Source organism: Rosa rugosa, chromosome 3 (assembly GCF_958449725.1).
Source record: "Rosa rugosa chromosome 3, drRosRugo1.1, whole genome shotgun sequence".
Classification (NCBI taxonomy): Eukaryota; Viridiplantae; Streptophyta; class Magnoliopsida; order Rosales; family Rosaceae; genus Rosa; species Rosa rugosa.
In genome coordinates this window covers 35,910,850-35,936,558 of record NC_084822.1, presented here as the reverse complement: position 1 = coordinate 35,936,558, position 25,709 = coordinate 35,910,850, and the positions used below count along the sequence as shown (strand labels likewise).

The window sequence follows — 25,709 nt, the reverse complement described above, 5'->3', positions numbered from 1 at the left end:
TGGTAAGCCAGAAGCCCACTTTCCTCCTTGGTCCCCAACTACTAAAATCATCGGGCACCTACTAAAGAGCCGCTATGGGACGGCGGATGGGAAGCCCATAATAGGCCATAGCATCATCTGGCAAACGATCGCGAGGTGTGGGACCCAAACTTGCTTGACTATCATCTCCACCAAAGCCCATCAGTCGACTTCTCTCCTCTCCGGTCTGACTTCTACATCGAACACTCATGATAGTCCGCCAGGTGAATGCGGCTTTCTCAGTGATTTCATCTGCCTGATCGATAACGAATGGTTTCTTGGATGCCATTTCTAGGTTGCAAGGAACACTTCTCCATTACACCTTGATTTATAGCTCAGATATTTTTGCTTCTGTGATTAATTTATTAGCTGAGCCAGTGGGTGGCTCTAGTTGATAATTAATGAATCATTATTCCATCGTGAGAATCGCATCTGAGGCGACAGTAAGAGATGCCATTACACCTTTCCCTACCACCGCAGGGCCAGCATAGTGGCCTGATGTTAATAATAAAAAAAAAAACATGATTAAAACCGATGCGGTTTTAGATGCTAAAGGTGCAGCAAATATGGTGGTTTCACTTGGTCACATGTCATGATGACGATAGCCATGATTTAATCATCCTCTTCAGCATAAGACTCGCGAAGGATTAAATGACAGCAAACAGTTTGCTATTCTGCATCTTATTTCGCCAAGTACTGTAGACCTTGATCAAACTTGATCTAGCCAGCGAAGCAGGCTCCAACACCTACATTTGAGAAAATCAACAGAAAGCCAGCGAACAAGGAAGATACTTGTTGCTATACACATGGCGAAGCTACCACTAAGGAAGAGAAGGATCCTCATTCGCGATCAAAAGCAGTCTCCTTCGCATAGGGGGCACGCTAAAGTTTTGATCTCCTACAACTTGCCAAGTTTCGCCAATTCACTACATACCAGACATCAGATACATGGGGGGGGGGGGGCAATAAAGTTGGCAAAGAAAGCGTCAGTTCATGACAAAGGCAATTTAGATTGTGGCATTCAAGCTTTATGGCCTATTTAGAGGCCTATATGGAATCAGTCAAGTAATATCAGTCAAGCCAATACAAGTGGCTTTGGAGCAATGACATTATAAGAGCAGTGCTAATTCAAGACCTCTTCAGTCAAGACGAAGACCTTTGACTTCGAGGTCTGGGGAGGCAATGTTTGGACCCAAAATGAGCATTTTGGCCTGACAAAGCGTGTCTTGAAGAAATTGAGCCAATGTCAGTGGCTCAAGTTATATATTGTCGACAAGTTCGAAATATATTATCTAGAGGCTAAATAAAGCCTACTATGAAAGATTATGCGAGTTGCCAGAAAAGAAAATGATGGAAGCATGGAAATGAAAAGTCAACTTTAGCACATTTTCCTACTTCGGCTAGGAGAAACCGAGCTAAACAAGGAAGGAGGGGTGGCAGACTAACCAAATGAAATCCAAATGAGCTAAAACTTTGCAGATTAAATCTAGACATCCCAAGGATCATTTTTTATGAAGAGTGCCAGAGCTCGTTTTGAGTGGAAAGCCTTCAAATAATCAGTCTAATTTTCTGCAGAAGCAAAACTGGACCTGTAAGGAGTCCAGCAGCGTTTCCGGCCCAACGACATGGATTTAAGCTCTGAAATTTGGACATCATGATCTACACTCATGATGGATCATTTCATATGAAGAAGTCGAAGGCCCATTCTGGATTCTTGGTAGAGATATGACAGAAGGGATAAGGGAGCAAAAAATGACTTAAACCTAACAAATTCCATTAAGTGTTTAAGTATTCAAACCTAACATTTCATTAGTGTTTAAGTGCTCAAACCTAACCCATCATGATTTGTTTAAGGCCAAATAGTGTTGCTTTGTAGCCTATATATAGAGGCTATAACAAGGAACAATTCACCAATTCATTCATCAATACATCTCTAAGATGATCTAAGTCTCTCTAGAGCAACACCTCTCTAAGAGCAACTCCTCTCCTTCTCTTTCTCTTACCGGTGATCACACTCCAGTCCTAGTCTTCTCAGAAGCCGACTTTCAGTGCCACCAAACCCTCTGTCAAAGTGCTTCGGTCCTAGTCTCCAAGGAACCGACTGTAGTATCGCCACCACTACGGTTACGGAAACCAGCCAAGCAAGGGTAACGCCCTCACAAACCAGCCAAACTAAAGTCACGCTTTAGCAAGTTCTCTCTACCTCACAGTGGTTCTCACTCTGCTCGATCTACAACATCGAGTATCGATTGTGATTTTCAAGAAAATTGGCAAAAGTCTTCACCACGAGGCACAGAAGATCCCCACAACAAGGTTGGTGCTCTCCTCGTCTACAGTCGCTGAAAAGAAGTCAGGTCAAGAGACACCCCCGACGACCCCACCCTAACGGTGCTGGCACGCCAACACAGAAAAGAGACTGTTGACCAGCTGCAACAAAACTGGAGCCAAACAGATGTATGTACTCCTTTGCAGGAATTCATAAGGTCTTGGTTTTAAGTATGGTGAATACGTATTATAAATAAGTTGTTGATGTCAACAGAAGGTTGCAAAGAGATGCTTCTTAGTCAAGAAATGGGATTCTAGGCCTTACTTTGCAGATTACTATTGATTTCAAGCAGCAAAAATGGAAGGAATTAGTGGAGTTTGGAAGTGCAAAATTTTTTTTCTTTCTTTTATTATTGGAACATTGCATATATAACAGAGGTGTAAATAGATAAAAATAGGGGTAAATCAGGAAGTTCAGTGGCAAGAGAGGTCCAAATAGTAAATTGGGAGGTCTGAATAGACCCACCCTTTTCCAGCGTGTCTTACTCTCTCCCAAACCTTGAAATCAAGCAAATTCTCTTTAAATTGGTTTCAATGGTTGTTCAATCCTTCAATTTCTTCTCATCATTTATCATCACCACTCTTTCTCCTCTCTATGCTTATGTTCTTCTACGGTGTTCATACGAATTCTTCGGGTTTCCATCAATGTAGGTTGAGGTACAAATCAAAATACGTATTAGGTGTTTTTCCATTTTGATTTTGGGTTACTTGATTTATGGGTTCTGTTGATTGCTAATTCGTTTTCAATTTTCAATATTAGGTGCAATTGGAAGTTGGAGTTCCAAGTCGATCTCGAGCAGAAAAGGAAAAACAAGAAGGAGCAAAGTTGATTCCACGTTTTATTGTTCTATGCTCAAGTTATTTACATTCAAAGTTTAGTAGACTGATGTTTGACTTCTCTTTAGAGATTTCAATTATTGAAGACTTCTTTTTTTCATTTCATTTTATTGATGTATATATATTTTTCGCCCAGGGCGCGATCACTACTAGAATTATGTTAATAGACATCGCATGTTATAAATCGGTCAGACTTGCACACGATGTAAAAAAGTAATCTAACATCGTTTTACGAAAATACCGATTTAAATGTATATCATTAACATCAGTTCTTAAAATGACCGGTGTTAAAAGTTTTGTTCGAAAATTTGCGGGAACGTAGTTTTGCAAAAAGCGCTAAGTCTTTTAAATGAATTGAAGAAGCAGGGACTAAAACTCAAAACTTTCACACTTAGAAAAAAAATTGCGCCCGACCCCAAAACTCTCACTCCCAAACCCTATCTCTCTCCCTCCCTCTCTCCCCCTCCCCCCTCCCCGCCCCCGACTCTCACTTTCTCTCTCTATGAACTATGGAGAATATTATGAACAAGCTACGGACCAAACCCCAAAATCAACAAAGATTTCTACAGCGGTACCCTCCCCGGCGGCGTCATCACTCTTGCCTCCTCCATCGTTATGCTTCTGCTCTTTTCTGAGGTCGTACCACAACATCCCTTATTCCTCTTTTCCCTCTCTTTTCTTCTCTCTCTCTCTCTCTCTCTCTCTCTCTCTCTCTCTCTCTCTTATCAAAAAAGGGGTTTTGAAACGCGCCAAGCCTTCCTCACCGCCTCCGACTCTCCGATCCCTCTTCGACTAGGTTTATGAGGTACCCTTTCTTTCTCTGCATCTGCTTTGCGATCTCTTTGCCTTTGCTTCCTTTGCTCTTCTGTAAAGTTTGCTGCTTTTGATTACATGTTATTGGGTCACAGATCTGGTCCTTTATCTAATTGGATTCTTTCAACTATTTCGAGGGAAATTTTGATTCTTTCTCTTGATGGGTTTTGCTTGTATCAGATTATTAGTTCAATTTATTGATCTTATCTTGCTGTATCCTATCTAATTTAGCTCTTTGAAGTGCGGTCACGGGCGGGTTACGGGTTTGAGAAAATTCCACTCCTTTTTCTCAGAACCCTAATTTTTTTCCAATGACCTAATTTTTCTTTGTGGCTTTTGCAAGAACCACCGCCGACGATCTCTTCCCGCTGTTTGATAAGTACGGGAAGGTCGTCGACGTGTTTATCCCCCGAGATCAGAGGACCGGCGATTCACGCGGCTTCTCTTTTGTGTGGTATAAGTATCAGGATGAGGCGGCCAAGGCCGTGGATAAGCTCTACGGTGAGATGGTTACTGATCTTGAAAGGTTTGGGTGGAAGAAGATAAGGTTTTGTGATTTTGATGAATTGGGGGTTTTTGGTTTCAGGGAGAGTTGTGGATGGGAGAGAGATTATGGTTCAGTTTTCTAAGTATGGTCCAAATGCTGAAAGGATGTAAGTTTTGCTATATCTTTTATGATAATTTGTGCTGGGTTTCGTGTCGATTTTGGTTGGGATTGTTGCTGTTTTTATTAATTTGAAGTGTTTGTGTTCTGTTTCCAAGCTCTAGTCACAAGGGAAAGATAAGTGAATCTTCCTCCAAGTTGAAAAGCAGGTCAAGAAGCCGTAGCTCTCGTCCAAGGTGAGGTTCTTTCTTGGGCTGAATTTGGGTGAACATAAAATGGTGTACTCTGTCATTGTGTAAACATGCTGAAGAATGCTAAAGAATGAAAACACATTGTTGTTTTCTGTAGTAGGTTGGGATTGCTGATCTTATTTGATAAATTAAAAAAAAAAAAAAAAAAAAAAAAGGAAAGTATCAGACTTTGTGATCTGATTTGTAGTTGCTGGTTCTTTAGCATTACTACACTTCCACTTGGAGTTACCTTCTAATAAAGTTATATGTTAGTGCAGAATTGATCGAGGACCAGTTACTTTGTTACTACTTGATGGTTGTGGATGTACATATGTAGTAGTTTGATGGTTGTGGCTTACCTACAGCATAGGGTCTAGCAGCTTAGATTATCAAATTTGTGTTTTTTTTGTTTTTGTTTTTTTTTGTTTAATCCTTATCTTTTTGTTTGGGAGGATTATGTAATTTTGTTTTTTTTCAAGGGTCTTATACCAATATCTTGGGTCCTCATATCTTTTTTTTAGTGTTGGTTGCATGAATTATTGTTGTCTTGTTGTTAGGGTGCCCCAGCATAAGGAAGAGGATCAAAAGCCTCTTTAGCAGGGCTCAGTTGGTCTTTTTTTTTTTTTTTTTTTCCAGTAGTTGGAATGCCTACTTCCTCGGATCCCAAACATATTTTTTATTTTTACATTCTTTGAATGGCTGGATGAGGAGCTCAACTTTCATGTTTATGCTGCATGATGTCAATGATGTCTGTTTTTGGTTTCCTTCTTTCGACTATTCAACTGGACAGCTGTCTTTGCTTGGAGTTTTTTCAGGATTGAGTTTTTTATTTTTATTATTATTATTATTATTTTTATAATACTCAATGGTTCCCAGGTTTCCTTGTACTTGTTAAGATGATATGAATTAGATGTAGTTTCATTGCTATCGCTACTGTCTTTGTAGTATCTGCTGTGCCTGGTGAAAACATGTAGGGCTGTAGCAGTAACATGGCATTTTCCAAATATTGATGATTATCTGCGATAGAGTATTTGTAGAAACTAGTGTGCAGCATCTGATTCTTTACTTTTTAGGTATCGAGATGAATACACGGATAGGGATTACAAACGGAGAAGTCGCAGTCGAAGTAGGGACATATATGACCGTGATAGGCACCATAGGAGTGAAAGAAAGCATCGCTACAGAAGCAGAAGCCGCAATAATCGTAAAAGGAGCAAATGTGATGATGAGCTGCGTAGTCGGAGCCGGTCCTATGGAAGGTACAGAATCCTGCCTCTCCCCAAGGTAGTCGGAGCCGGTCCTATTGTTGGAGTTTCACAAGAAAGGGAGGTACAATGCGAAGCGCGGCGGAAATGTGGCTGCTATGGGAGTTTTGACCTCCCAATTGAGAGATGGAGTTACTACCCCAACTCTGCGCATTCCTGTGCCTGTAGGTTTGTAGAAGAATAGAATTCGGAAACTTTGTTTATCGAAGAATTTTGGTTTTATTCGGAGTTGATATGTTCTGTAGTGTCATTAGTAATTAGTGGAACTATGTTGATAGGATGGTGAATGTGATTAATGTGCATTTGGCTTATATATGAATCTGTGCTTGTGTTAGGTACTGTTGTGAAGCAGAAATGAGGGACGCTGTTGCCTGATCTAGCCCAGCCAGGTGATGAAATCCTTGTAGCGAGGGGTGGACAAGGAGGGGTGAGGCATCATGCATCTTAATTGGAGTGAAATTTTTCAGTATTTTCTGTGCAAATTTAGAACTGTTTGAGTATTATCGAGACTATCTTTGCATAATACTGATTTGAATATTGATGTGCATTTGCATTTGCATTTGGTTCTCTTGGGTTTTGTGCATGCAGATTAGCTTGGTAGAAATGCCAGAGCGTAGCAAGAAAAGTTGATGGCTTTGACCACTAATGTGATGAGAGATGATAGTGATAAGGTAAAGTGGTCATGCTTATTCTTACTTGGTATTCCGATGTGAATTATGTGTATTGAGATTCACTGTCTTTTTAGTACCTTTTAAGCTCAGTCATGTCGGTATTTCTTTTTGTTGAGTTTAGTAATACCAGAAATCACTGTCATTAGGTTTATGTTGCACTGTGAAACTGACTTTGTCATTCTCTTGCAGGGCCTTGGATTACAAGTTGTGAAATATTTGGCTGCCAAATATGAATAGCTAGGGTGTGAAGTGAAATGGATGGGCAAGCCTGATAAGGTGATCTAGCTAGTCACATTGGTCTGGTTACCGCTGTTAACTTCACTTCATGTGAACCTTTAGCTTAATACATATTTCTCTTGCACTTGACTACCAAGATGAATTTTGAGCAAGGCTAGTTTTTGCTTTGAAGCAAAGTTTGGTGTAGAAATTTTGTAGATTGTTGCTCATATGTTTCTAGCCTTCTAGGCTATCCTTTGTAGGTTTTGGGGTTTTCTTTTGTGACATATGTTCAATCATGAATTTGGAAAGAAAATTAATGGAAAACCCCAATTTTTGGATGATTATGAAATGCATTTCTTTTCCCAGCAGCAGCTAGATGCAAACTTAGCTCATCACGCTTGTCAAAATGAAGTGAAGTATATAGAAGCATAACAAAACAGTAATGTCAAGGAAAACGAAGTCACTTGAGAGATTAGAAATCAGTATCAAAATGAAAATCGATGTCTTATGATTATTAATGTATCGAGTTGTGTCCGCAGAACCGATGTACTCAAAACCAGTGCACATCGATTTTACAAAACAAAAGTGATGTCTACAGTGAAACAACACATCGGTTCTAGAAAAAGCAAGCGATGTACATAAAACCATTGAACATCGTTTTGCTTAAATGAAAACGATGTGCTGTGTTAAATGAAACATCAATCCTTAAAAAAAAACCGATGACGCCTAAAGATACAGACAGCGTTCCTAAGAAAATAATGTGCCAAGCTACATGTAAAAATGGCCACGAACAAACAATACTCATGGGAACTAATGTCTACAACTGTACTAGACATCGCTTATGGAATAGAAATTGATGCAAATGTTCACGTAGGTATTGTTCGACATATACTTTATTAAGTATAAAATGTGAAAATATGAAGAATTAAACATACCTAACATACAAAAATATGATGATTATAACGATTATACATCGATTTGTGTTTCAGAAGCGATGTTAATTGTTACTGTGGACATCGGTTGACAACCGATGTCTGATTTTTTTTATCTTTCTCTACACCCACCAAGACATCGGTCGAAAATTAGTTTAACATCGGTTCTTGACCGATGTCTATGAACAAAATTCTAGTAGCCTTGAAAAACTTAGGACCTGCCCTGCCTGTTGATCGGTGCAGCAATCTCCGACGTCGATCGATAACGTTCGATCACCTTAGGCCTTCTCCAACCCAAGAGGCCAAAGTGCCAAAGGGCCAAAAAATAGCCCTTTCTTTCTCCAACCCATGAGGCTAAGGGGTAAAGTGCCATTTTTGAGGGCCAAAAGGCCAACCCAAGGGCTAAATATAGCCTTTAGGATAGCACTTTAACCCTTAGGGCCAAATGGATCAGAAATGGGAGGCCCACCCGTGTAGTGCTGTGTGACATATGCATGACGTCAGCAACGGCTAGTTGCTGACGTCAGCTAGCCGTTGCTTTTTTTTTTTTTTTTTTTTTTTTTACCGTTGGCTATATAGCCGTTGGTTTGAAAAAAATAATAGCCTTTGAGTAAAGAGTATTATGACGGAAAGAAAAGGGAGATAATGGAGAAAATTCGGCGCCGTGAGTTGTTTCCGTCATCCGGTTCGACGTCGAATGAGTACCGCCCGAAAATGTCATTCAATGACTCGGATGAGTAATTAATGTTGCCCAAATAAATTGTTATAATCTATTAAAAATTCCTTGTAACTTTTATTTATTATGAATAAATTTTGCTTGTAACTTTTATTTATTATGAATAAATTTTGCTTGTAACTTTGATCTTTTATTAATAATTTTTCCTTGTCTTACTTTGTTGTGTAACTTTTAAATGCTTATGTCATGAATAAAATAAATATTAAAAATTCTATTGCAGTTTTATTTCATTTCAACATTAGCTAAAGATATTTTTAATTATCTTTAAAAAAAAAAATACAACCGAAAAAATATTTTTTATCATATAATTTATTTCAATTACTATAAGTCAATTGACTTTAAAAAATAAGCACACATATATATATATATAACCAATCCAAAATGTTAAAATATATTTTAGGGCTATAATTTAGCCTTGACGGGTTGGAGACGGTTGATGTCAGATCAATGAATAGTACAGAATTTAGGGCTAAAATTTAGCCCCAGGGCCATTTTTAGCCCTTTGGGTTGGAGATGGCCTTAGATTCCTAAATCTCGGGGATGTCGTTTTGGAATTCAGATACGTCGAGTTGGGTATCATTGAAATCCATTATGAAATTGTTCCACCAAAGGTCATCCCTCAGATATTCATCATCACCAGTACCCTTATTGTTAGTTGCTTCAGCTGCAACTCCAACTCCAACGTCAGCATCATGATGCTGACGATGATGATCTTCGTCTTCAATGACATTGTTTTTGGTCAAACGTGGGACGTCCTCATCAGTGGCAGCGGCAACAACGGCAGAGGATGACAAGTCCTCCTTGATCTCCTCATCTTTGGACACGTCTAAGTGATTTTCTTGTTGTAGCTTCCTCTTTAAGGTGGAATTCCAGTAGTTTTTGATTTCATTGTCAGTTCGCCCTGGTAACCTTCCGGCTATCAAGGACCATCTACACCAAGTGTATAGTGAACCGAAAGTTAAGAAAGAATAACGTACGTACTAATTGATTACCTCGCATACAATTAGTTAAGTAGGGTTTTTACGAAAAGAGTCAAAAAACTATACTGAATTTTTATTGGGAATTGATATTGACAAAGTTGTGTGCGGTGTTTTTCCATAACAATTCTCTTCTCAAGTTCAGTTCAAGCTAGACTCATTCATTTTCGATCCAATTTCATCACACCTACACCGCCATAACCACAACTACCTCAACAGTTCGCCCAAAATTTTTTTTTTTATACCCCAGTGAAGTAAGTAAGGGATTACCTGTTTCCCAAGAGTTTGTGGAGCCTGATGATGAGCTCTTCTTCATCTTCTGTAATGTTGCCTTTGATGATATCAGGCCTCAGATAGTTCAACCACCTGAGTCTCACACTCTTCCCACATCTCTTCAGACCTGCCCACAAACACATGCACTTATCATATATAAACGAAACAAGAGGTTCGATCGTCATGCATGGAATTCGAAATTATAATGAATTGCAGCGAGTCAAAGTAAGCAAATATATATATATATATATATATATATATATATATAGTGCTATACATGAATGAAAACAAGAAATTAAACTTGAATTGCCTGTTTCCCTGGATAGTTTGCCCCATTTTCCGACACCGTGTTTTTTGACGTAGGCTTTGACAATCTGGTCTTCACTTGCAGTCCAGGCTCCTTTCTTCAGTCCATCATTCTTATCATAGTAAGTACTGCTTCTCCCCATCTCTCTCTCTCTCTCTCTCTCTAGCTCTCTCTGTGTAGCGGCTCGATCGATAGTATAGTCGAGCTTCACAATATTACTAGCTATATATATAAACATATTTATATATATATATATATATATATATATATATATATATATATATATATATATATATATATATATATGAATTAGTTACTAGATATTACTAGCTATGTCTATCTGTCGGTCTCTCAGAGTTGTGTTATCTAACTGAAAGTAAGGAGCTGAAAATATTTATCTGGAACCCGAATTCATGCATGGTCATATCAAGCAGATATTTCGTGGAGAAATTATCAATTGTCAAGTACAGTATTAATTTTATGTTTCTACTTCTGGATTGCGTACAAGCCTCGGTCATATCAAGCAGATATTTCGTGGAGAAAATATCAATTGTCAAGTACAGTACTAATTTTATGTTTCTACTTCTGGATTGCGTACAAGCCTACGAGGTAAAAATAAAAAATAAAATACACAGTAAGGAAATCGAAGCCTGTTCATTTAGGGACCATACAGCTGAGTTGACGGGGACATGGGCTCCAAAATAAATTGATCCGTTGATCCAAGCTAGTAACATCATTTTCACAGCCAACTCTGGCTATTCAATTTCTAGGTCCACATCTGAATAAAATAAAATATAAAAACAAACAAACAAACAAACTTCTAGGTCACCGACAACAGTATAGGCTCAGAAAAGTAAAGAACATAGTGTGGTACCGCTCATCAATAAAGTGCATATCCTTAATTATAATTGTAAAATTGTGAACTTTTGCCCAAAAAAATAAAATAACGAACCTTCAAGCACCCTGAACAAATCTTCTGTTCATTAATGGCTTTGCTTCTCCATGACGAGCTAGTTTCTGAGGCCTATAATGCTCCCACACAAAAAACATGAGCAAAATCCTAAAGCAAAACCCTCAGTGTACCTCGTTATTTGTTCAGGTTGGGACTTATAAACTTATTGGAAGAAATGCTCAACATGGTCAAAAATGTAAAATGTTGCCTACATATACATTACTCTTCTTGAATCAAAGACTAAGATGAATTAACCATTTATTAAAGTCTGCCTCTCAAAACGACATATATCATCCATCTAGTTGAATTTTCAGTACTCGAATTTAAATTATAGATTTGAATTACAACTCTAAAGATGCTTGAGCAAAAAAAAAAAAAAAACAAATGTAGATTGTCATAAATCAAAAGGTACAATAATCTATCCGCATCCAAACAAAGAAGAGTCAACTCGGGCCAATACTTGGGTCTTCCTACAGTTTGGGGCAGATCAAAGATCTCAGCTTTGGCTTATGTTAAAGATAACATACTTCAGAAGATTTCGGGTTGGTCTAAGTCAACTCTATCTCAAGCAGGCAAGGAGATATTGATCAAATCCGTTGCAATGGCAGTCCCGATGTACCCATGACTGTTTTCAAGTTCCCAGCTGGGCTCTCAAATCAAATAAACTCGGTGTTGGCTGATTTCTGGTGGGGGAATGCTTCATCCCCGGGTATGCACTGGAAAAAATGGGCTTCTCTTGGTCTTCCAAAATCAAATGGAGGTTTGGGTTTCCGAAATTTGGCTGATTTTAACATTGCATTGCTTGCAAAGCAGGGTTGGCGCATCCTTTCCAGTCCCAATGCATTGTGGGTAAGAGTTCTAAAAAGTAGATATTTTCCTCGTTCCTCTTTGCTAGAGGCCACCCGTGGTTCTTCCCCTTCATGGGCTTGGTCTAGTCTCCTTGAAGGTAGGCATCTAATCACGGGTGGAGGAATGTGGCAGGTTGGTTCTGGATCCCAAATTGACTTCTGGAAGGATAACTGGATCCCTAGATGCCCCTCTGGTAACCTCCTCCAATACAGGCCCCAAAATGCCCCTTTACTGAACTCGATGAATGTCTCTCATGTCATCGATAGATCATCCAACTCTTGGTACCTGGATCTAGTCTCATCTTTCATTCCTTTGGAGATCTTGAATGCCATTCAAGCTACCACTTTTGGCTCCCAGAACGACCATGACAAGCTAATTTGGGCTCCCACTTCTTCAGGAGTTTATTCGGTCAAGTCGGGTTATGCACTTCAAGTTTCTGGTACTTCACATAAACTTGCCTCTCACCCTCATCAATCCCATTCTATTGACTCCAAAGTTTGGATATGGCTATGGAAAGTCCGAGCTACTCCAAGAGTGAAACATTTCCTTTGGAGGGCTCTGTCAAATGTCTTGGCTACAAATCACAATCGTCACTTGACTCAATCTCCTTTGTGTCCGCTGTGTCAATCTCACCCTGAAACGGTTGAACACATTCTCTTGTTATGCCCATGGGCCATGCGTACCTGGTTTTCCCACCCACTCTCCTGTAGAATTGACTCTCAGACCATCACTTCTTTGGACAGGTGGCTTACTGAGTTGTTCCTTTCAAATGGTGGCCTTTGCAAGACAGACTCGCAGTTCACTACACATGTGGTTTTCTTACTATGGTACATTTGGAAAGAACGGTGTAATTGTGTGTTCAATCATATCTCCCCTAATTCTCTTTCGGTGGCGTCGAGGGCTTTTAAAGCTTCCTTGGAATTTCTGGCAATTCCTACATTCATCAGCCCAAAGAATCACCGCCCTAGCAACTCTGAGGACTCCTCTCATTGGCTTCCACCTCTGGTTCACTCTTGGAAAATTAACACGGATGCGGCATGGGATTCTTCCACTCTTTCTTGTGGGCTCTCAGCTCTATTACGTGACTCTACTGGAACTTTAGTAAAAGGCTTGTCCCAGTCGAATTTTGCTTCCTCCTCCTTGGCTGCTGAAGTTATGGCAATTGATCTTGGCCTCAGCCTTGCCTCCTCTATACCTCTATCTTCTTTACAGTTGGAATCAGACTCGTTGGTTTTGATATCAGCTTTTTTAAACCCTTTGTCTGCGGTTGACTGGTCGGCTTCTCAGATTGTTTCCTCCATCCGAACGAAGGCTTCTAGCTTCAACTGTGTAAACTGGCGTTGGACCAGTAGGAGGACAAACGCTGCTGCGGATCTTGTGGCAGCGTGGGCCTCGCGCAGGGTGTGCCCGGTGGATTGGGACTCTAATCCCCCTCCCTCCCTAATGCGCATTTTACTTTATGATGCAGCGTGGCTTACTGAGTTGTTCCTTTCAAATGGTGGCCTTTGCAAGACAGACTCGCAGTTCACTACACATGTGGTTTTCTTACTGTGGTACATTTGGAAAGAACGGTGTAATTGTGTGTTCAATCATATCTCCCCTAATTCTCTTTCGGTGGCGTCGAGGGCTTTTAAAGCTTCCTTGGAATTTCTGGCAATTCCTACATTCATCAGCCCAAAGAATCACCGCCCTAGCAACTCTGAGGACTCCTCTCATTGGCTTCCACCTCCGGTTCACTCTTGGAAAATTAACACGGATGCGGCATGGGATTCTTCCACTCTTTCTTGTGGGCTCTCAACTCTATTACGTGACTCTACTGGAACTTTAGTAAAAGGCTTGTCCCAGTCGAATTTTGCTTCCTCCTCCTTGGCTGCTGAAGCTATGGCAATTGATCTTGGCCTCAGCCTTGCCTCCTCTATACCTCTATCTTCTTTACAGTTGGAATCAGACTCGTTGGTTTTGATATCAGCTTTTTTAAACCCTTTGTCTGCGGTTGACTGGTCGGCTTCTCAGATTGTTTCCTCCATCCGAACGAAGGCTTCTAGCTTCAACTGTGTAAACTGGCGTTGGACCAGTAGGAGGACAAACCACGCTGCGGATCTTGTGGCAGCGTGGGCCTCGCGCAGGGTGTGCCCGGTGGATTGGGACTCTAATCCCCCTCCCTCCCTAATGCGCATTTTACTTTATGATGCAGCTGGTCCCCCCCCCCCCTAGCTCTGCTATTTTGAGGGTGCGCTGGATTGGAGATTGTTGTCCAGTTTTTCTTTTCTGTCTTTGTTTTCCTGGCGTTTAGCCTCTGTTTCTGTTGGCTTCTTGGCCTGTTTGTTTCTCTTGTAATGGCTTTGCCAAAAAAAAAAAAAAAAAAAACAAAGGAGAGTCAAAAACTCAATTATTTTTGTTGCTCTAAGAAGTTCATAAATGTTGTTCACGGTTGGGGTGGAGGTCGACCGAATGATTTATGTCCAGATTTGAAGATGTGGATCGAGGGGCCAGTAACGTTGGAAACCAATCAAACCACGCAAAGAGTGGATGCAGGTAAACCTTAGAGATCCAACTTGTTCGAAACCTTACGGGTACGCAGATGCCAAAAAAGAAAAACCAAACGTGCTAGTGTTTGGAGGATGTGGCCGTGAGTCGTCCAACCCCCTTGGTCTTTTAGGTAGGAGGCAACCGCATCAGGAGGAATAATTAGCACTGACCGTTTGGTGACTTTGGGCTTCTGAAATTTACTCTTATTTACCCTGGGCAGAACTCAGAAGCAATGGCATAGAAGCCTAGCTAGAAGGTCCTTAAAATATAAATATCTATGAGCCTAAAACTGAAAACATCAGAAAATTATTGTAATTATAATTACATTGAACAAGTAATTATAATTCTACAATAAATCCCAAGTATTACCAACCACCTCAATCTAATTGCTTATAACACATTCAATCTTCATTATATAAGTTCATTAATTACTCTAATTTTCGTAAAGAAAATTAATTTATGGCTGAAGGATAATTTTGGTATCTCATGTCCCATCTATAGGTACTTGGTTGTAAGGCCAAGAGCCCATGATCTCATTTCCCATCCATGACATGGAGTCAAGGCCTCTCTTAGATTGTTTTGAGCAAGTGAAGTACGTAGATTAAAATGCTTTTATTTTGGGTTTTTATCCATTTACCCCATTTTCAGATATTTTTTTTTTTTCACTTATCACATTAAGTTTTTTTAATTCTCTCTTACCCAAAACACTATAAAGAAGTGTTCCCTAATACCCTATTAAGGTTTTTTTTTTTTTTTTTTTTAAAAACCCTCACCTCTTTATTACTTAAAGAGAGAAAAAAAAATGAAAGAGAGAGAAATCATAGAAGATTTCGCCGGAGCCCTGTCACCGGCCGCCTGATTCCAGTCGCCGCTAGCCGGACTTTTCTGAAAATCTCGCCGGAGGTCCCCAAAGAGGTCGCTGGAAAGGGTTATTGCCCCAATAGGCCAATAGACGTCTATTGCCCTCTAATAGAACTTTCGGTCGCTGTAATGGGAACTAATCTTCCTAAATTTAGACAAATAAAACTTTGATTAAAGAAAAAAAAACGAGGAGATTACATCAATTCAAAACGTCTATTGCCCCCCAATAGACCTTTAACAGGCCACTATTGCCCCAATAGAACTTTTTTTTTTCTTTCATTTTGGGCTTTGCCCCATTTTACCCAAAAAAAAAGAAAAAAAGAATTTGATGTGGGCACCTAGCTAGAGAAAAGCTCTAGGCACCAAATCGCCGTTCTCCTCCGCCACTAGCGTACCAGATCAACATTTTCCTCTGCCACCGGCCTGTATCGTGCGCCAGAGAGCCTGGGTCGAGCACCGGAGGTCGAGCTCGAGCTTCAAATCTTGCCCAAGATGAGCTTCGATTTTGATTTCGTGACTGGCGAAGCCCAAGCAACTGGCGATCCTCCCAGTTCCGATTGTGGCTTGAAAGTGAGGTGAGAAGCTGAATCGTGGAGCGGAAAACAGCAATTACAATCTCAATGGAGAGATTGTAATGTTTTATGGTGGTTGTAGAAAATCCAGCCAATTTGGTTCTCGTTTTGAATTTGATCAGGTAGGTCAAACTTAGTTAATCTTATAAACTTATATTTTTATATCATACACTCTAAAGGGCAACCTCTATCAATACAAATAAAATGGAAAAACCGACCGTTGGATGAGATTATTATAATAAAATATCAGTGTGGTAAAAAAATTACCTAATTTCACCATATTTTCGAATCCGATCGAATTGGTCAACCGTAGTCATGACATGTAGAATATATATGCACATATTCTATATAGAAGTATAAGAACGTACGTCCAATTTCACCATAAGCCAAATTACAACAAATTCACACTCACACAAAGAGACACACACACATATAATGATGATGTGGCACACTGAAGATTTCCAAATATATGTGATGGGCCTTCTAGACATAAACTTGTAAAAGATGTTGCAAATTCCCGTCCAAGCTGAACTGCCTTAACTTAAATTGCCATAATTCTTTCTAGAAAAGTCGGAATCGCAAACCGTAAAATTCTTCAGAAACTAGACACATGGGGCTTTCCGTGAATATAGGGTACAACTCCTAATTCTATCCAAGCAGTTCCCAGGAATTCAGCGAAGTTCGGTTCTATACATGAACTTGTAAAAGATGTTGCAGATTCCCGTCCAAGCAGAACTGCCTTCACTTAAATTGCCATAACTCCTTCTAGAAAAGTTGGAATCGCAAACCGTAAAATTCGTCAGAAACAAGACACATGGGGCTTTCCGTGCATATTGGGTACAAATCTTAAGTCCATCCGAGAAGTTCCTAGTAATTCAGCGAAGTTAGGTGTTCTGCACAATAGTTTCTGTGTTGAAGATTCTCGTTCAAGCTGAACTGCCTTCACTTAAATTGTCATAACTCCTTCTAGAAAAGCCGGAATAGAAAACCGTAAAATTCCTCAGAAACTAGACACATGGGGCTTTCCTTGCATATAGGGTACAACTCCTAATTCCATCCGAGAAGTTCCCAGTAATTCAGCGAAGTTAGGTGTTCTGCACAACAGTTTCTGTGTTATTTATATAATATTTTTTGTTTGCGGGCTTTTACGGGCCGGGCCTAATGGGCTTTTAACTGGCTGGGCCCAGTTTCAAACCCCTAAACCAAGCCCGGCCCTCTACCAACAGTTAGCCAAATAGCCACCCTCAAGTATAAGGGGTACAAGTAATAGTATAGGGATTTAAGAAAGGTTGTCGAACCCACGAGGATTGGATTTCTTTCACTAGCTAGGGTGTTAACCTAAGGAGAGCTAGAATATGCAAATGTACAATCATAAACCTAAATTCACAAGAAAATCTAGGCTCATGGTGAGTATGTGCATTGTAGTGGTAGTGAAATTGTTTGTTGGATAGAGTGGTGAACCAAATTAAAATAAATGCTCAAATATAAACTAAACTAGTAAAATAATGGATGAGGTTAGGGGTTGGATTGTCTACCACTAACCTCCCTTGCAAGTATTGAAGTTCAAATACAAGTGATGCTATTCTAATTTTCCAATTACCCTCTTTGCATCCGGATAAGACTACAAAGGCTTAAACTCCTTTAATGTTATTAATTCCAACCGGATAAGTCTTGAATTAACTACCTAAGAAAATAAATTCCTATTACCGGTTAAGTCTCAATTCATTGTTCCTAGATGCATAAAGCTTTGAGTTTAGATAATCATGCAAGCAAACCAATCCCAGATCTATGTGATTTTAACTCACAACCTTCATATGCACAAAGAGGATGCTATCATGCTATCAATGCTCAAGGTTAACTACTCCCTAAACATTTTTTCATGAGATGACAAACACAACACATTCAAAGTAGTTAAGTTTGAATGAATGCATTCACTTCTTGAATTAGCATATGAAGATGAAAATCACAAATAACATCAAATATAAATTAAAACAACAATTCATACAAGTTTGGCTAGGGCTTTCAACCCTAGCCCCAACAAAGTAACTACTCACTCATAATCATACAAATTAGCATCAAATTTATAAAATAAATCAAGGTAAATTAAAGAGTTAAGGGAAGAAAGAACTAGTTGAAGCTTGACAAATCAATGGGTAGCTCCTCCTTCATTTTTCTCCTTCAATGCTCCTTGAATCCTCCTTGATAGAGGAATCGATGGATGATGAACTTCTTGATAGTGATAATGAATGGAATGGTGATGAAAATATGATACTCATTTGGCTAACTTTTGAGTGGTAGTGATGGAGTTTATGGTGGTGGAAGATGGTAGTTGTGGGTTTGGATTTTGGGAGGTGGATATGGAGGTTTTATGAAGGATATGAACAGATAAAGAAGATGTAATGGATCAAAGGAATGGGTGATGTTGAGAGTGAGAAGAGAAGGTGTTTCTATAGGGAAGAAAAAGAAGAGTGAAATGATGAGTGAAATAAAAATAATGAAAGTGGTTTGTAAAATATGGAAAAGATTGAGTAATGATGAAATGAAAGCAAGGCATGAAGGTGCAGAAATATGGAAGTGATGATGATCTATTAAAGAGATTGGAGTAGAAAAATAAATCCAAGGAAAAAGAGAAAAGCATCTAGCTTTCTTCATGTGGGTAGGAAACATGAACATGTGGTGTTGAGCTGGTTTTAGGTAAGTTTCTGTCTCTTTATTCCTTCAATTATTTCTCCACCAAGACTTCATTATGGGCCTCCGATTTCTTCAAATCAAATGTTTCTCTATGAGTGTAGATCATCTTATTAAAATTTCAGAGCTTTTGGAGTAGTGGATGGGCCGAAAACGCTACTGGACTCCTTACAGGTCCAGTTTTCCAGTTTTGCTTCTGCAGAAAATTGGACTGATGGTTTGAAGGCCTTCCACTTCTATCTGGCTCTTGTACTCTTCATAAGAAATGTTTCTTAGGATGTCTAGAATGGATCTGGAGAGTTTCAGCTCATTTGGAGTTCATTTGGTCAGGCGACCGCTCCTTCTTCCTTGTCTAGCTGACTTTCTCCTAGCCGAAGTAAGAAAATGTTCTAAGGTTGACTTTTTAGTGCATTTCCATTCTTCTCCATCATTTCCTAGCATGATAAGGAAAACATAATAAATATATATAAATAAACGCAAATGTTAAGCAAAAGTACAAGATTAGGAAAATAATGAAATTGGATTAGTCAACATTAAATTTGGACTTTAGAACAAGTAATTTTCATGTTTTAGGGGACAAATATGTATATGAATTATGATCCAACAAATACCCCCAAACTTGAACTTTGCTTGTCCTCAAGCAAACTAGCCCAAATCCGACACTACAATAGCTACATTATCCTTCCAACAATTTCCTCAAAGAACACAATATAGATAGGGCATGAAAATCAAGTTAGCTACTAGTAGAATTTACCTAATGAGTGACAAACCACTTTTGTCACCTATTCTGAAAATTTCGTCACCCATAAGAATGGGTGACAAAAAAAGTTTGTCACCAGTTTCGTCACCTATAGTGCGTGACTGATTCCTTTAGGTGCCGAAATGCTAAGTTCGTCACTAAAATGGGTGTGGGTGACGAAATAAATTTGTCACCCAATCTTTGATATTTGGTCACCCATTCTTTTCAAAATCTTATCCTTTTTTTTTATTTTTGCATCCATTTTTTTTTTTACCGCCAAATTTTACTTTATTGGTGACGAAAATAGTTCGTCACTATTTTTGAATCAGTTTTAGATTTTGGTGCCAAAATTTTTTTACCCGCCAAATGCAATACTATTGGTGACAAATTAATTTCGTGTCTAATTATCAAATATTAATTTTTAATTTTGAGAATGGTTGACAAACAAATTTTTTTTTTTTTCAATATATAGTATATATGAAAATTAATTTTAAATTAATAATTATAATTATCAACACTTTACCACAACAAGTAATAGGTAAGTAAATAAGTAGCAAAAATATATGTTAACATGCTTATCAACTAGTACTTTACAAAAGATAGTAACTTGAAAAATTTACATATCAAGTGCTGGATGCATTTGAAATTTGAAGGCATCATTTTTACATCCAAATTGTATCCTTCCAAAAGCTAATAAGGACATCTAAGACCCAAAAACCTGCCAAAGCCCTAAACTAAGGGATATCTATGCATGTGGAAATATCATGGCTTCATTTGTACACATCCAAAATATAACTTGCAAAAAACTAATGAGGATATCAACACCTAAAGCACATCCATATCCTCATTCTCATCCTCATCACCCTCCTCAGCACCCTCTTCATCCACATCATGTGTAGGAGGTTGAGGTTGTTTCTCACCCTCAAGAGAAGTAAGTCGTTCTTCCAATAGAATAATGTACCTCATAAATTGAGCATTTGTTGGGTTAGACGTGGATGCAGGGATTTAAGAACAAAATCTGTCCTTTTTAAGACCATAGCCCACACCTCGAATGGTCTTACCCTTCATAGTTCCAAGCTCCTTAGCCAAGATATCTAATTGCATAGGGATAGGCACTACAACATCTTCAAATGGGGTATCCTCAGACTCAGCCAACTGTTGCTTGGTTTTAATCAACTCTTCAATCAGATTTTTCTACACATAATGAAACATATGTTATACATTTAATCTATGATGTCAGTTTTGCTTCAATATACTAAAATTATAACATATAATCCTTACCCCTGTCCTCTCCGCTTCTTCATTGATCCAAACACCACCATTGCTGCCTCGATGTTGATGCATGAGACCCCAATTCTCAACAGGTCACATTTTTACCTTTCTACATTTGGCAATAACAAAAGCAATTCAAAGCCCAAATAATGGTATATGAGAAAAGTATAGTATGTAAATACTCTATAAGAAGTGCACAAAAATAGTTTGTCATTTGTACTCAAGCTCCTCATCCTATTTCTATATTGTTTTTATATGTCAGCAAGACTGAACAAATTATGGGATAAGTTTTCGAAGAAAATGAAACAAATCAATTAGACAAGTATATTTGATAATAGAGTTTAGCAACTAAATTTAAACAATAACAAACATTTACCTGTTCTTCAGCTTCCATGTGTTTCGTGAAAGGACGTGAACCACCACAATGATTATATTTTTTCTTGTTCCTATTTCTAAAATGGACGTGTTCAAGTAAGGAATAACCTATATGTAACTTAGGAACCAAAAAAAAATAAAGAAGTCTGATCCATTTTTACATGCCTAATTACTCCGATTCCTAAGATTCAAAATGGGTGGAAACAAACAATGTACTATTTCACAATACAACAAGTAGGCATATGGCAGAACAGTCTCGAATATAACTTACTAATAAAATATGAAACAACAATAAAATGGTAAAAACATGTAACATACCTTGGGATTATGACCAAGTCCTTCCAAATTTTATAATTGGTAACTTCCCCTTCTAGCTAATGGAAAGCCAAATCGAGTGAACTGCAGTGAAATTGGGAGAAATATATTTACTACACATTGTTGATAGATAGCGCATTCAATAAAAACTAACACATTATTGATAGATAACGCATTCACAATTAGTCCCTCCATTAGTTTCTCATACTAATAAGCTTCAGCCATTTGAAAAGCCACCATTAACACCCAGATTAAATATCTAAAAACACCCCAGAAGCCTTCAACACTTTCAAAAGGAAACAAACAACAATTGAATAACCCAACAAATTCTAAATACTAATTTACTTAAAAACAAGGGTTCAGACTTAACACAAAGGAAAAATACAAAGTTACCAAAATCTTGTTATTTGACAAAATAAAGAAATCCAACTTAACTATAAAGGCATTTTATGATATCAAACAAAAGCCGCTCACCTCGTATCTTAAACAGAAGCAAAAGCCATAGAGTTCACCGAAATAAAGCTCAACCTCTGCTAAAAATCTCAGCCTCTTTAAATACCCCCAGCTCCGGAAATCTCAAAGGTGAAACCCAAAACCATGAAATCATGCTCACACCTTCAAACTTACAGTAATCAAAACTCTAGGCTTGGATTTCTTAAACACTCACAAAAAAGTCTGCAAGACTAAAACCCTGATTCTTTCTCTCTCAAATGTCAAAAACTCTCTTCCCCTTACACATCTACTTTTATCTTCGACTCCGTTTTCTTTCTTCCTTCTCTATTTTTTTCCGTGGTCTCTTTCTTTCTCCTCCTCCCCCTCTTCTTTTTCTTTCCCTCCCCTCTCTGTTCCCTTTCTTTCTTTCCATCCCTCTCTCTGTTCCTTTTCTTTCTTTCTCTTCCCTCCTCTAACAGACCGTCAGCCACCTATCCTTATCCCTTGGAAACAAAACCAAATGATTAAAAAATAATAATAATAATAATAACTAGTAAAACCAAATACAAAATAACTAACAACCTAAAACAAAAATAACCGCCTTAGTAGATAAAAAAAAAAATGTTAAATCGGAACCAGGATACCACAACTCTACTTTGTTTTTTTTTTTGGATATTACCACAATTCTACTTACATGCATAATATAAGCTGCATATATTATGAACTACCTAGAACTTCAGAAGGAAAATCAACTCAGACCTATAAAGTTCTATATATATGTTCAAAGCTAATATCTAACTCAATTCCAACACTCCAACCAAAGAATACACTCAAAGGAAAAATGAATCAAAAGAGCGAGGTCTTACCTGATAAAGAAGAAGAGCTAAAAGAGTAGTCAAGATGAAATCTCCTTAAGGAAGATCCAAGTGAGGTAAAATCTCTTCAAAACAGATCCAAGTGAGGTTAAATTCCCTCAAGCTAGACGGACCTTAGTGAGTGAAATTAATCTCCTCAAGACGGATCCAAGTGAGGTGAAATTCCCACAAGGCGTATTAATTATAGTGAGGTGAAATCTCCTCAAAGCAGATCTAAATGAGGTAAAATCCCTCAACACGGATCAAAGTGAGGAGAAATGACTGAAATCTCAAAGCGGATCCAAATGAAGGGAAATCTCCCCAAGGGGATTTAGTCCCCTAGAAAACAATCATGTGTGGTAGCAAAGCTATGCATATATAGTTAAGCTCAAAAAGGTATCAGACCAAAAAAGAGAAACAAAAGAACCATGTTACTAACAGCAGAAATAGCAAAGACAAAACACAATTGACACTTAAAGTAATGAAACTTGGAGGATTTGGAAAAACAAATATATAGAGCCTGACACTCAGTTTCTCCTTGCACCTCCAGAACAGCAAGTCATTTGCAACTTGGCCATGGTAATCAAAGCTGAATCTAACTCTGGCTATTCTCTTACAGTCCCCTCCTAACACTTAACATTTTACCTTTCCCATCATAATCAAACCTCATTCCCCTAACAAAATAGCAATTATCAACCATAACCAATCAACAAAGAGTAACCCAACATTTCCAGTTGATGGAGAAAATAACAACAAGAAGCTTAATCAACTCTAAACATAGATTAGCAAGCATATATACAGCGACAACCTTATAACTACCAGTAGTTACCTCACAAAAATAACAACAACCAAATCTGTGAATAGATCAATTTCAGAAACAAGAGAACAAAATTGAAATAACTTTCTGAAGATCGACTAGCTTACCTTATCCATGAGAAGGAGGTAGCAAGCAAGAGAGAACAAGATTGATTTCTCAATTACCTTGAAATTTGCCGACAATAGTACCCTTGATTCCTTAATATCCTTGCTAGCTTTTGCCGTTAATAGTACCCTTGAAATTAAAGAAAATTGAATACCCATTAACACATACAAAGAAAATTTTGAATATAGCTCAAGGAAATTCTGGAAAAAGAAAAAGATACTACAAGCAGTGCAAGAGAGACATTGAAATTGAGAATAAGAGTTTATGGGTTTTGATTGTGAAGTTACTAACCTGGAATTTGAGATTGTGAGTTGAAAGTAATGGAGATGGATAGTAAAGGCGTAGGGATTGTTCAGAGACAAAGGTTCATGAGTCTGGGTTCAGCTACACTCAATGTTTATGAGTCTGGGTTCAGAGACGAAAGTCTTTTTTTTTTCCTTAGGCTTTTATATGCGAGCAAATGCGGACAATATTATTTACTCTTTTTTTATTAAAGCCCAGCGTTTTGGCTGGCCGAATGGCGGTAAAGTTCCCTCCAGGCCCTAAAATTTTTATTTGATCTTTTTATTGGCGGTATATCTCCCGCGTTTTGTTGATTAGGCTTAGATAGGTCTCTAAACAAAAGGCAAAAACTTTGCCAAAAAAAAAAACAGATTAGTGTCAAAAAAAATTTGACACTAACTACATGCCCTCCGTCACAATGAATGGAGAACAGTGTTGGTCCAAATGACAAAAGTATTGGTGATAAAATTAGAAATTTTGTGACCCATTCCCACAATAGGTCACACTTTTAAGGTTTGTCACCTATAATTTTGTGACTAAAAGGGTAAATTCTAGTAGTGAGCTATAGGTTTTAAACTTCATGGATCATGGATCAAATGCTTGCGTTTTGAAATGTGTAGCATGTCTCTAATTTGTCATTTCAACGTACCAAAATTGAGAATGCATGTCAAACCATGTTAACCATAAACTCACAAGATATTCACTCTATTTTTCACACAAGTGTTTATGGGTTAACTAATCTACACTCAAAACAATCTCATGCACTACCGTCATATGCTTGCTCTTCAATCTTATCTCCACTTATCAACAAAATCACATCTTGGATGAAAAACGGCTTTTATTGGATGTAACGAGGCTCAAGGTGAGGGGTTAAAGAAATGAAATGGAATGGAATAACAATTTTCAAGCAACTTAATAAGCAACAATCCTTTTGAGATTAAGAACTTAAGAACTAAAGATGCTCAAAATTTCTACTTTCTCACCACTCCCCCAAACTTAAACAAAAACTAATTATTGAATTGAAATGACATTCTTTTGAGATTTTTTTTTTATACTACTTTTTTTTTTCTTTCACTAATATAAAGTAAAATTGCAAAACAAAGAATACCCCCACACTTATTCTTTTCCGAGTACCCCCAAACTTGTTTCTTTTAGCATCATAACATAAACAATCTCGTATTGCTCATTAAGAAAACTTGAAAGGATAAGGCAAGTGTTTAAGTTAAAGGGACAGACATTTGTAGTCTGAAGAATTGAAAGGCTAATTACACAAAGGCTCAAAATGGCAATCTAAGGATATTCAATCTTTTGGGACATACTCATTTGGCCATGGTGGATTCCTAGTTGCCTAAATCATTTTCAAGATGTAAAATTGAGACAAAGAGTTTCGAAAGATATGGAGCAAGTTCTAGAGATGCAAAGCAAATGAGATGTCACTCATGAAGAAATTTGTTACACCCCACATCTGATATACCTTTTTACTGAGTTACATGAAATTCTTTATGGTTACCGTTCGCGGTTATAATTTTAACGTTTAGGGGGTGGTTAAAAATTGACTTTTTATGAGTTATTAATTTGAGAAAATTTCCTTCATGAAAGTTGTAGAGGACGTTAAACCGAGCGCGTGCATATGTGGTACGTAAAAATCGGAGTTCGTATGTGGAAGTTATAGCTTAAAATGTGAAGTTACTGTTCATGGTAACAAAAATATAAATATGGAAAGTTACCACTGTAGGTTTCCATTTTCGGAAACCCGGTAACTCTCCCTCTGTCTTCTCCCCCGACCCCTTCCCCTTTCGGCCCGAACTGGTTTACCTCCGATTTCTCCCTCCTCCGGCCGAGCCACGACGGAATCCGGCT

At 38.3% G+C, this 25,709-nt stretch overlaps 2 protein-coding genes and 1 long non-coding RNA gene across 4 annotated transcripts; 1 reads left to right on the top strand and 2 right to left on the bottom strand.

The window, feature by feature from the left end:
• Window positions 1-3,980: 3,980 nt before the first annotated feature.
• LOC133737654 (serine/arginine-rich splicing factor SC35-like) lies at window positions 3,981-6,452 on the top strand. The gene is made up of 6 exons (XM_062165170.1): window positions 3,981-3,985; window positions 4,089-4,166; window positions 4,337-4,494; window positions 4,580-4,646; window positions 4,762-4,833; window positions 5,901-6,452. Exons 1-6 carry the CDS (start codon window positions 3,981-3,983, stop codon window positions 6,274-6,276), a joined length of 756 nt encoding a protein of 251 aa, XP_062021154.1. The 3' UTR covers window positions 6,277-6,452.
• A 2,560-nt stretch (window positions 6,453-9,012) lies between these two features.
• Window positions 9,013-10,417, bottom strand: LOC133740633 (transcription factor WER-like). The gene is made up of 3 exons (XM_062168571.1): window positions 10,211-10,417; window positions 9,898-10,027; window positions 9,013-9,580 (listed from the first exon to the last, which is right to left on the bottom strand). The coding sequence occupies exons 1-3, from the start codon at window positions 10,347-10,349 to the stop codon at window positions 9,178-9,180; spliced, it is 672 nt and encodes a 223-aa protein (XP_062024555.1). The 5' UTR covers window positions 10,350-10,417; the 3' UTR covers window positions 9,013-9,177.
• Window positions 10,418-19,936: 9,519 nt separating this feature from the next.
• Window positions 19,937-24,211, bottom strand: LOC133739771 (uncharacterized). 2 transcript variants are annotated; one of them, XR_009860816.1, is made up of 7 exons: window positions 23,859-24,211; window positions 22,658-23,696; window positions 21,834-22,294; window positions 21,363-21,443; window positions 21,046-21,121; window positions 20,679-20,778; window positions 19,937-20,591 (listed from the first exon to the last, which is right to left on the bottom strand). It is a non-coding gene; the product is annotated as an uncharacterized LOC133739771 (long non-coding RNA). The 2 variants fall into 2 exon arrangements; XR_009860815.1 differs by having other exon boundaries at window positions 21,834-23,696.
• Between the last annotated feature and the right edge of the window lie 1,498 nt (window positions 24,212-25,709).